The 12898-nt window shown below is 37.5% G+C and overlaps 1 protein-coding gene across 1 annotated transcript; it reads left to right on the forward strand.

The window, feature by feature from the left end:
* The first annotated feature begins 7378 nt into the window (after positions 1 to 7378).
* LOC130137138 (D-3-phosphoglycerate dehydrogenase 3, chloroplastic-like) lies at positions 7379 to 11643 on the forward strand. Its single transcript, XM_056307901.1, has 5 exons — positions 7379 to 8157; positions 9353 to 9729; positions 9798 to 9908; positions 9988 to 10083; positions 10864 to 11643. Exons 1-5 carry the CDS (start codon positions 7608 to 7610, stop codon positions 11536 to 11538), a joined length of 1809 nt encoding a protein of 602 aa, XP_056163876.1. The 5' UTR covers positions 7379 to 7607; the 3' UTR covers positions 11539 to 11643.
* Positions 11644 to 12898: the final 1255 nt, after the last annotated feature.

The raw sequence follows: 12898 nt of genomic DNA on the forward strand, positions 1-12898 counted from the left end.
TTTAGTCTGTAGACATCATGAATTTATACCATAAAACTCTCAAATTTTCTGATCTATTCACAGTGTCAAGTGGAGAGCATACTCAACCAATTCATCTTATCAAGCTAACGGTGCAACTCTGTACATATAATGACATCAGACCTTGAGGTAGAGAATGAAAGTGTTTAGGTAGACTAGAGAAGTGTATGCTATAGAGATTGTCCAAACTTGGTCTTATTTTACAACTGAAAGATAGTGCCCTTATATAGGCGATACAGACCTTTAACAATACAACTATAAGACAATGATAGACCAAGATGGTACAAGACCTTCACATGCACTTTTATAAGATGTTTTTACCAAAGCACACTAGAAACACACTTTGTCCAAATCTGACATGCTTATTTTCAATAGTACGATAATTTATTTTGAAAGATCATTGTGAGATGAGGGATATCATTAGGATTGGCTTCATTACAATATTCGAAATGTTTCCATTGCTTTAGCTAAGAGAGCTGTAGCTCTTTGGGCTTTGAAGATGCTCTCTTATTGCCAGTACTGACATGGAATTCTCTGCGAGGAATTGACGGTTGTGGCTAGCTGTCTAAATTCTGATGAGTAGGATTGGGACCATAATCCCATGAGAAAGTGTCCACCCCAAGGGTCTTAAAACGACCGTGGATGATTCTGAGATGGCTATAGAGGTTGATGAGGATTATCTACTTGAATTTCTGCTAAAGCCTATTGGTTAGCATCTCTGGTGGGTTCATACGCCTGTGTGTAAACCCATGATACTTCGTCTTGTAATGCACTAGGCCAAATCTCCTTGGGAACAATATGATTTTTCTCACACAATATCCTCTGGATTTCTTTGTATTCAGAGTCCATCATCTGCAATATTGCATATATGACCTGTGTACCTTTACAAATGAGAAAGAGGTATTAAAAGACTCAAGTTTTAAAGTGCGGGGGGCATGGGATTATGGGCCCATCCTACTCATCAGAATTTAGACAATTGGCCATAAATAAAAGAGCATTTCTAGAGTTAAAAGAGCTTCTTTTATAGCTAAAGCGATGGAGATAGTTTCAAATATTTTGATAAAGTCAATCCTGATGATGTCCTCTCATTAGACGATAACCTTATTGAGTGAATTATTATACTATTGAAAATAAGCATGCCAGCTTTGGCCAAAATGTGATTTTAGTGTGCATTTGTAAAAGCATCTTATAAAGGTGCATGTGAAGGATATAAGGAGCATTATCTCAAAACTCTTTGTAGAAGTTCTCGATTGTTTTTACCTAATATATTACTGGAGGATACTCTTTGAAATGGAATTTAAGTGCATGAACAACAATACCCCTTTCTCAAGATAAAAAGCCAGACAACTATGCTCTTTTACGGATCATGGATTTGTTTTTTCACCATATTGCAGATTCCACGCCTCACACTTTAAAACTTGAGTTAATACCTCTTCATCCTTAGTAATGGTATACAGGTTATGTAGGTTCAGTATTGCAGCTGTCAACTCTGAATACAGAGAAATCTAATGGATATTGTGCGTAAAAAAATTATATTGTACCCAAGAAGATTTTTTTTGTTCGGATTCCCAAGAAGATTTGGCCTAGTGCATGCTAGGAAGAAATACAGTAGGATTACACAGGCGCATGGAATCTGCTACAAAGGCCAAGAAAATATGATAATCAGGAGCTGTTCTTTCCCAATCGGCCCAAACTTAAATAAATTACATGCAACCAATATATTGAGTCACGCACACACACACATATATAGTAAATTGTACATCACGTCGACCAAGGGTTTTATAGAAAAATATGCTTATCATGAGTTGTATCCTCCCAACTTGCCCATATATAAATAAATTTTATGTTAAAATTAGATACAACCGATACATTTTGAGTCGGTGTTCCTTTTTGACCAATAAAACGAATTTGATTGTGCATAAATACCATCACGGATATGCATGATGTTCATAGCTTCAATGCAATCCTAGAAAAAAGGTGCTTCGATTTAGTTTTGGAGAAAATATGTAACATGGGAAAGGGTTTGTTCCAACACAATTTTGGGTAGTTCAGAGACCAAGAATACTTTGAGAATTTATCTATATTTTAAAGTAATGTATGACTAATATAAAGTAACTAATATTTGCCTTTTTTGTTTTAGGATTGCATTAGAGTTATGGATGGTACACATATCCCAGCGGTGATACTTACAAATGATTAAATTCGTTTTATTGGTCGAATAGGAATATCGGCTCCAAATGTATTGCTTGTGTGTAAATTTGACATGAAATTTATTTATATTGTGGTCGGTTGGGAGACACTGTTTATGATGCTCATAACTTCTATTAAGCCATTCAGAGACATGATGTGTATGGGGTTTAAATTTACACGTGTAGGTAAATATTATTTAGCAGATGCTGATATTCAAGTTCCATAAGTTATTTGGGGCCACACAAGAAAGTTGGATATTATTTGCTTGAGTTTCAACGAGGTCTTAGAGGTTATGAAGAAGTGTTCAACCGTGCCCATTTCTCACTAAGGATATTGAGCAAGCCTTTAGTGTATTGAAAAAAGAAGTTGAAGATTCTAAAGAATATAACAAGTTATCTGTATAAAAAGCAAGTGAAATTGTAGTAGTGATAATGACTTTAAATGATCATATACGAAGAATGACTTGAATGATACCTACTTCACAAGAGTTGATTTGGTTCCCAATTATGGATAAATATTTGACCCTAATAATGTAAATCATGGGCTGGTGTTTCAAATAATAATGCATCTTCTAACATGACACATGTTTGTTATTGAATATCTATGAGTTCAGTAAATAATAAAAAAATACTTACAATTTTGAAGGATAACATCGTTCCTTCCATGACCATACGTAACCATGTTTATTATAATGAAATTATTCCCTGTTTAATTGAAAAAGAGTCCACATGTGACTCCTTTGACATTTATTAATTTTTTAATACATTGTAATGTTTGTTGAATTCGATCTTTCAACCATAAAAGAAATATGATTTTTACGTCAAAAAATTGTTTATACGTTACTTTTACATTCAAATTGTAAAAATTGCAGTCAGTCATTGATTTTTCCAATTTTTTTAAAAAAATTAAAAAGTAGAAAACTTAAATCAATCACAAAAACACCAAAGGACTTTTGGAGCACGGTCTTTTCGAAGCCGTAATTATATAAGAGTTGCTTTACAATGCACTTTTCAATTAAAATTTGCCAAATGCTCAATTGCTTTTACCTACTCCGCTTTGACTCGAAACATCTTCTTTAAGGCTCCGTTCGTTTGGCGGAAAATATTCTCCTTTTGGAAAATATTTTTCCGGAAGTCATTTTCCTGGAAAATGTTTTCCCGAACATATTTTTCGTGTTCGTGCGACCAATATGAAAAAGTTTCGAAAATATTTTTCACCGGCGACCAGAACCGGCGGCGGCGGGCGGCGGGCGGCGGGCGGGCGGCGGCGGCGGCGGCGGTGGCCGGGCGGGCGGCGGGCGGCTAAGAACCGGCGGCCAACGGTGGTGACCGGCGATCAACTTCCTCTCCCACGGAAAATATTTTCCCTCCCATGAGCAATTTTGCCTTCAATTTGGGGAAAATGATTTCCTCTTTATGAAAAGAGGAAATCATTTTCCTCAAAACAATGAAGGATTTGGGGGTGGGGAAGGAAAATGTTTTCTCGCGGAAAACATTTTCCGCCTCCGAACACCGGAAAACGCGGAAAATATTTTCCGGGAAAAATATAATATTTTTCCGCAAACGAACACAGCCTAAATAAGCTTTTGAAATGCTTAAGGTTTTGTTAAACTCAACCTTAGCGAGGTTGGTGAGATAATAATAGAAATGTTCATCAACTCACTTCTCAGCATGCCGAGAAAGTCAAAAAGCTGAGGCAAGGTCTCTCCTTGCCTTGAGAGAAAGAAACTGCCTTGCAAATGCATTGGATTGGAACATGTCTAAGGAAGTGATTCTTGTGAAATTCGAATTTGAATTGCCCCATTTTTCTTCGAAGTATTCCTACCCACGTAACAAGATTGTCTGGACTTAGTCCATCTTTTCATGATCCTATCATGTAATTCAAATCGATGAATTCTTCTCTCTTGACTTGCGGCACGTCGTACTATCCACTTCAAGGTTTTATCAATCACGCGTAATTTCCTGAACGTAAGGATATAAATTCTCGAGAATTCATCAGTCCGGTGCGAACGGTCTGCTTTCGATCGAATTTGAAAGGTACAGAAGTCGTTCTCGCTCCTTTCAAAGGTTTTATCAATCACATGTAATTTCCTAAACGTAGGGAAATAAATTCTCGAGAATTCATTAGTTCAATACAAATGGTCTGCTTTCGATCGAATTTGAAAGGTAGAGAAGTTGTTCTCGCTCCTTTTAAAGTTTTATAAATCACACGTAATTTTCTGAACATAAGGAAATAAATTCTCAAGAATTCATTAGTTCGATGCGAACGGTCTGCTTTCGATCGAATCGGAAAGGTAGAGAAGTGGTTCTTGCTCATTTTAAAGGTTTTATCAATCACACGTAATTTCCTGAACATAAGGAAATAAATTCTCGAGAATCCATCAGTCCGGTGCAAACGGCCTGCTTTCGATCGAATCTGAAAGGTAGAGAATTCGTTCTCGCTCCTTTCATTCTCGGAATTATTTTTCGGGCGTCGAATCCAGCATAGATTAAGTCCAACACGTAGGGTTGTTAGAGAGAAAAATAATAATTTTCTTTTGCCAAGTTTAATTTTATGTACTATGAAATTAAAAAAATAATAATTAAGTCCCTCCTTGGCCTGTTCTGTGCGTGCTGTTTGGGGACACTGTACAGGAAATGTGACCGTCGTAGGAACTTTGACTCTTTGAATATTTCAATCCTAACACAGATCCACGGTCTAATTTATGGGGACCATATTATTATTTCTCTATTATTCCATTTGATTATTAAAGAATTTCTCGAGAAATGACATGAAGATGTCTTGCAAGGTGCAAGTTCAATCTTTTGCCATGAAAATGAGATTAGAGATAGTTCTCGAATGTAATTCCGAACCTGGCCACACGACCACCGGTCGCGTTGTCGCCATTCGCCATTGACCGGGCCAATCATCATCGCCATGGACGAGGTTCGGGAGTTAACCGGATGTTACATTTTCGGTTCGAGACTAGCTGGAGCCTCGAAGGAATTCACATTGCGAGAACACGATCCAAATTAATTGGTTTATATATCCAGTTTGAAGCTAAATTGCGTCCAACAGAAGAATTCTCAAGGTGATAATACATACTCTATTAGATTAAAGGGTTAATACCACGAAAAATCTCAAACTGGTATACCTGTAACAAATTTACCCCAAATTAATTTTTTGACCGCAAAAAACTCCAAATTGGTACACTTGTGATAAATTTACCCTTAGTTAATTTTCATTAAATTTTACCATCAAATTTCTAAGTTAGATGACATGTGGCAGTTGACGGGTGTACCGGTTTTGGGTTTTACCCCCCCTCCAGTTATTCACATGCTTATCAATTTGTGATTTTCTGTAATATTAATACAATTCAACTGAGGGCAAATTTGTCACAAGTGTACCGGTTTTGGATTTTTGGAGGTCATAATATTAGTTTGGGGTAAATTTATCACAGATATATCAATTTGAGGTTTTTTGTGATAAAAAAATTAGTTCATAATAAATTTATCACAGGTATATCAGTTTGGGGATTTTTGTGATATTAACTCTAGATTAAATTAGAGAATCGGGACCAAAATTTTTTAATTAAGATACCTTGCTCCTTGTCTAGCTGTTTTTTTTTTTTTTGGTCGGATTCTATCTGTTATTTATTGCCTAAAGTATCTCTTACGAACTTGTCAAGAAAAATGTGATGGAGACTTCTAGAAACACGTACTGCTCAGTCAAACATAGTTTCTGAGGAGACGCGCTCGGTCTATACGCACCTCTTTTGCATTTATTAATCTTTGAAAATTTTAATGAAATTTCATTAGCAGCTTCCTCCATCTTATTTTTATTAAGTGATATGGATTATATATATATATATATATATGCTTGATTGAGGGGAAAATAAAAAAATTGAGAAATATCATGACCCATTTTACTTCTTACTGAATTTTCTTTTTTTTTTTTAATTTTCATTACCGAAAACGAAATAAAATCATCCATGGAAAAATTAGCAGTGCATGTCCGAAACGATGTAAACGTAAACGAGACCTAAATATTTTCAGAAGTGGGATAAAGTCGTACAACTTTTTGAATTTGTGCAATCAATTCCTAATGGAGCAGCGGGTGGTGTGAATAATTTACATAGTTTGGATGTCTACAAAATCGGGCATTATTTCGATCATAGTCAAATAATCAAATATGAGTTTTGTCGATTTACCGAGGGTGTGGCTTGATATGAGGAGCATAAGTTGAAGATAAAAACTTCGGATTGTAAGTGAAAATGAGTTTGTAAAATAGGATTAGCTCCTCAACCTCAAATTAAATCACAAAAAGTTAATCAAAACTTTAGGTAATCATTCATATATTCTTATTAAAGTAATATAATAGGTGAAGTTTAATTTTTATAGAATGACGAAAGTCATAAAAACGAGAGGTAAAAAATTCAAGTAATCAAAACCTCGAATATTCGAATCAAAATTCTCATTTAATGAACGAGAGCATATTTAAAAAAAAAACTACTTGAATATTCAGGAGTGCCTATATGCATGATTGTATAAAGCCTATGATTCATTAATAGGAATTTCGATTGTGTCCGAATTATTCAGTTTGAGATTAGAGTTTGGACAAATTTCACCTAAAAACTCGATTTTTTTCTAGTTTTTTTATAAAAAAAATTAGAATATTTCTTTTTGGATCGATCCACCTAATTCAAATCATGCATACAATCAATTATCAACAAAAATACCATATGTTTCTTGACGTAGTTACGATTTACATCATGCTCAAATTTGGATAGCATCCTCTTTTTTCAGCCGATAATCGCCGCTTCTACTGCTCTCAATAAGCTTAGGTTGAAATGAAACCAACATCAAGATGGTTAGGAATCGAATGCACTTTTAAATACGTTTATAACTCTCGAATACATTTCGTATCATAATTCTAGACTATTGATAGCTCTCCCCCTTATGTTTCTTCAAACATATAAACAACAAAAGGAAAAAAACAATGGACCCTTCTCACTAAAATCTAAAATATTACTCAAATTTCATAAATTTTTCAAATTTAATACATGAATTCACGTCTACATATAAATATATATATATATATATATATATATATGTATGTATATATTCCACCTTACTTTTGAACTCCCTTGGACACGCCGACTAGTATTATAAACCAGTGTCCATGCATTTGATTCGTGAATCTGTCTCTCCCCGTTTCTTCTTCGTCCTTCCCTCCCCTCCTCCCCTTTCTCTTTCACCTGCTCTTCTTCCACGAACACTCCCCCTCAGCTTCATCTTCATCTTCATCCTCGTCGCCTCGACGAAACCGCCATGGCCACGTTAAGAGCCCACCTTCGAAGCTCCACCATCTAAACCATCTCCTTAGCTTTGGAGAACGATAGCCATCGCTCGCCGAGAAAAATGGCGACCTGTATGATCCCGGTCCAACTCGCCAAACGCTCTCTCCCTCTCGCGGTTTCTTGTCCCTCCTCCTCCTCCTCCTCCTCCTCCTATCGCTGCCGGAGCCTCCTCCCCGCGAGACCCTGCATGGCAACGCGGGAGGGTGGCGGCGGCGACGGCGACAGAGGCGGGAAGCTCACCGTTCTGGTGGCGGAGGAGTTCGGACAAGCGGGCCTCGAGCTCCTCCGGAGCCACGCCGATGTCGTCGACTACTCCGTCGATCTCGATCCCGAGGAGCTCAGCCGGAGGGCCGCGCTCTGTGAGGCTCTGATCGTGAGCAGCGAGACGAAGGTGGGCAAGGAAGTCTTCCGGCTGTCTCGCGGGAGGCTGAAGGTGGTCGGAATCGCGGGGTTCGGCGTCGACAATGTGGATTTGGCGGCGGCGAACGAGAACCGGTGCCTGGTGGTGAACGCGCCGAACGCGAGTACGGCGGCGGTCGCCGAGCATGCGATCGCGCTCTTGACGGCCATGGCGAGGAACATCGCCCGAGCAACCATTTCCGTCAAATTTGGTTGGTCCCATTTTTTCCTCGTTCTCTTTTTTCTTGAAGTTTTACTGGAACTTGACGTCGTCACTTGCCCATGAGATAAGATCAAATTTCATCAATTCTATCAGTAAAAATAAGTGCTAATGCTTGCATAAATTTGGGGTGGAGGTGTGTCCACGTGATTAAGACTTAAGAAAACCGAATACGGACTCCGTGTGTGAAACCATCGTTTGAGATGTGGCTAAGTTTGATTTAAAAAATACTTAAGCAATAATTGGGAGCTTTGCCCTTTATATTGTGAAGTCACTGCAAAGTTGTCTTAACTGAGAGGCATCCAAACCATAGAATTTGAATTCCGTGGGACTCTTTTTAACTTACTTTGGTTGACTACTTATTTTTATGCTTAGTCAATATGCTTAAGAAAAATGCCATTTCTGCCGATGAATCTTTAAGCTGGAATGAGCATCATCATCTGTTTATCTCGATTGTGGAAGGCATTGCTACATTACAGTGTGTAGGCCGACGATTTATCAAGAAATATGTGAATACTAGATTGGTCAATATGATCTGGTTTATTCATAGTAACTAATCAGAAAGAAAGGGACATTGGATTAGGGAATCTAAGCATGAAAGATTAGTATATGATATAGGATCTAGTCCAATTCAGAACGTCTACCAGCAGATCATGTGCTTTTGCAGTCATTGGATATCGTGAAAGTCAATGAAGCTGTCCTCTGAAAATATGATCAAGGCACCCTTCATGTGAAGATTCTAGCAGCCACCAACTACAAGCATCTTTTACCAATAACGTGATGTGTAAAAGCTTCTCTGTTTTTCAGTTTAATAACATTCAATCTGCCTCTTTTAATTCTCTTTTCCTCTTTTGCCGAACTGCTTTCTAGTTGTTTGATAATCACATTATGTGCAAATTGTTACTTACCCATATCCTTGTAGATTGTCTATTCATCAATACACCAGTATTTGAATGGTTATAAAAACGACATAAGTATATGAAGTAGCATACTGTGTGCCATTTTGTTCCTTAAATATCTTCTGTCACTTTTGAACACGCACAATGACAAAGTAAAGTTCTGCACTTCTCTGTATCAACGTAAATAAATAACGAATTAACACGGTGACCGATGACTAAGGATTTTGACTCGCATCTTCAGCCAAAATCTTCAAATTTTCTTTAAGGTATATGCTCTGCTAAATGCAGGTAATTGGCAACGGAGGAAATATATGGGCAAATGCCTTTCAGGGAAGACCTTGGCCGTGATGGGTTTTGGAGAGGTTGGATCTGAAGTTGCTCGCCGTGCCAAAGGTCTCGGAATGCACGTAATTGCATATGATCCATATGCCTCTGAGTATCTTGCCCTCGCAATAGGTGTAGAGCTAGTTAGCTTCGATAAGGCCATAACAATAGCTGATTTCATCTCTTTACACATGCATCTTACTCCTGCTACAAGAAAGATGCTCAATGATGAGACCTTTGCTAAGATGAAAAGAGGAGTTCAAATCCTCAATGTTGCCCATGGAGGATTGATTGATGAAGATTCTCTGGTGAGGGCACTCGATGCAGGAGCCGTGTCTCAGGTACTTTCCTTTCATCTCTAAGAACTGCTTTTTGTGTCGCATAGGAATTTGAAGGGGTTCATTGTTAGGCAGCACTCGACGTACTTTTGGAGGAGCCTTTGGTAAGATCCAGTGAGTTGATTCATCATGAGAATGTTATTGTAACCCCTAACCTTGGAGCAAGCACTTTTGAAGCCCAGGTCGGTCAAATAAATTCAGTTTACGTATGTATGAACATTTTAAATTATGATATTGACTAACAATGGAAGTAAAGTGCAGGAAGAAGTTGGGATTGAAATTGCAGAAGCGGTTATTAAAGCTTTAAAACGAAACCTTCCTGCTACTGTAGTCAATGAACCAATGGTTGCTGTAGAGGTATCACTAAAGCATTCGTTATATGCTTTCCTTCTCATGCTCCATGGCGTTCCAACTGCCTCTCTCTCCCTCTCTCTCTTCATGTGGTTTTGATGCAATGCAGTTCTTTTTTCTCTTGCTTTTTTGCTGTTGGCAGAGAAATGAGAAGTCACATAATTTGACTTAAGAAGGCTATTGGCTACATTCAACTCTTTTTTGGAAGATGCTTTTCTTTTCATTTCTGATGACCCTCTTCGAATTTGGATTGGCTTGAGTTGTTATATGTAGTTTTCTGTGCATGATACTGATGCATGGCTAGCAGGTTGACAATCGAGAGTTGCGTGTGTTTTTTATGAGCAAGATATGTACTGCTACTTCGGTGCAGTTTGTGTAGAAAGTGTTCTTGCACTTGTAGTACATGTCTACTTGCCGTAACAATGTCCTCTCTACATTAATAACATCTCGACCAATCCTCTTCTGACTATGAGGTAGACCATGTGAGTCTCCCTTTGATGAATCTGAACTCCACTTCCCTTCCTTGATTAGGTTCTCTTTTTGTCCCAATTAACCACCTTCCTTCTTCATTTGTTGTGTTAAGGATCAACTCTTTGAGTTCCTTTCTTTATTTGCCATTGGATATCATAATATTTAAAGATGATAAGCATACTAACAATGTCCATCTTGTTTAGATGGCTAACCATTTTAAGTTTCAGCAGAACGGCGAAATTCTACATCATGCAGTTTCTTTTTCTGCACTGTGGTACTTGCCTCACTCTCAGTAATTGCGCTTTCTTGTTTCAGGTTCTTGCAGAGTTGAATCCATTTCTTGATCTTGCGAACAAGTTAGGGAGATTTGTCGTTAAATTAATAGCAGGAAGAGGTGGCCTGAAAACAGTAAAAGTTACATATGCTTCTGCTAGAGAACCCGATCAACTTGACACAAAACTGCTCCGCACGAGGATAATCAAGGGCCTGATTGAACCTATTTCCAGTGTTATTGTCAACTGGGTAAATGGAGATTCTGTTGCTAAGCAAAGAGGACTAAGAATTACCGAAGAACGAATGACTTTGCATGGCTCACCAGAGTATCCTCTTGAGTATATCCAGGTTCAGATTGCCAATGCAGAATCCACATTCGCCAGTGCCTTAGCAAAGTCCGGGGAGATTGAAGTTGAGGGACGGGTAAGAGATGGAGTTTCGTATTTGACAAAAATTGGGAGTCTCGAAGTAAGTGTCCAGTTAGAAGGAAGCATATTGCTTTGCATAGCAGACGATCAGCCAGGTTTGATTGGGAAGATTGGAAGCATTTTGGGAGAGGCGAACGTGAACATCAGTTCCATGAAAGCCGACAGGATCGCTCTACATAGACAGTCGATGATGATTTCGATCAAGGTGGATCAACAACCCAATGAGGAAACTCTGAAGAAGGTCAGGGATGTTCCTGCTGTTCAGGAACTTGTTTTCTTGTTGTTATGATGTGCTAATAGTCATAATCTAGGTCATTTTCACCAGTACGTGTCCATTCATTGTACATGCATAACACTGATGCCTTCAGTAAATTGTCTTCAGCAATTATGGAAATCGCAATTATCTTGCTGTGGCAATGAATAATTTACATTTTAAAGAAACGAGTATCTATACATCTCTTCTGAATGGTTTCATCATCACAACTCGACATGCTCGCGATCTGTGCTTGGTCATTTGACAGTTGGGATTTGGCAATGCACCAGCTGATCAACTGTTTGAGCATTGCTTTGCAGGAACTTTCACAGCACATTAACTGATTGACTGGGTTATTTGCAATGCATCCTGGTTGATAAAAGAGGACTACCAATGATGCAAAATGGCATAACGATACATATGATCTTTCAATGTTCTTCTTGAATTATACTTTATGTGATACGATTTGGCCGAACTGGCACAAATCATGAAGTAGTTAATTCGCAGACAAATGATTGGATGCATGTTCACTTAACCAATATTCTGTTTCCACCTTACTTCATTCCAAGAACGAAAAGAGCCATAATCTGTAATGTTGTAAAATTAAATTTAACTTAACATATCGTAGGAAATAAAACCATAACTGAGATATAAAAACTACTTTATTTTTTTTTTGGTAAAGTAAGTAGTATATAACTTTTCAACGCGCAATTTACAGCATAAAAACTACTTTATTTATCTCTTTCAATTCTAAAATTTCAATCTCTTCATTTTTCCACTAGTAGAAACAGATTAGAAATGCCATATTATTCTAAAAAGTTTGTAACCTATGCACAACATAATGTTATAACAAACCAAATCATCTCTGGCCTTTGCATAATCTAGTCCTAGTAATTGAATCAATTTGTATATCCCATCTTCAACAATTGTTCGTCTTCCTTCTCCAACGTTTCTCATTAATCCCAAATTCAAATTCACCATAAATGAATGTATAGCTGGAGTTCTACATGAATTTTCCATAGCAAGCAATCGTTATAGCTAGCTATACCAATTAAAAGGCTTATTTCCATATAATAGTGTGAATTTACGTAGACACACATACATATATAGATGTCAAGAAAAAAATTTACAAAAATAGATATTGTGGTGGCGTTATTTCCGCTCCTTAAATGACTAAATCCGCCCCATTTACATCACAAAGACAAAATAGCCCTCAATTATTCAATTACAAAGCGATGGCTCCGTTCCTTCTTCTTTTTATATATATTTTTATTTCTATTTTTTATCTAGTTGCCATAATTAAACATTTCATATGTTTTTGTTTTTTAGTGTATTAAATAATTTTTTTAGTGTATTCCTAAATATTCCTATAACGTTTTACATGCTTTGTGTGAAA

The sequence above is a fragment of the Syzygium oleosum genome, unplaced genomic scaffold (assembly GCF_021117445.2).
Source record: "Syzygium oleosum isolate NSW1041296 unplaced genomic scaffold, Sole_v2.1 Sole_v2.62, whole genome shotgun sequence".
Taxonomy (NCBI): Eukaryota; Viridiplantae; Streptophyta; class Magnoliopsida; order Myrtales; family Myrtaceae; genus Syzygium; species Syzygium oleosum.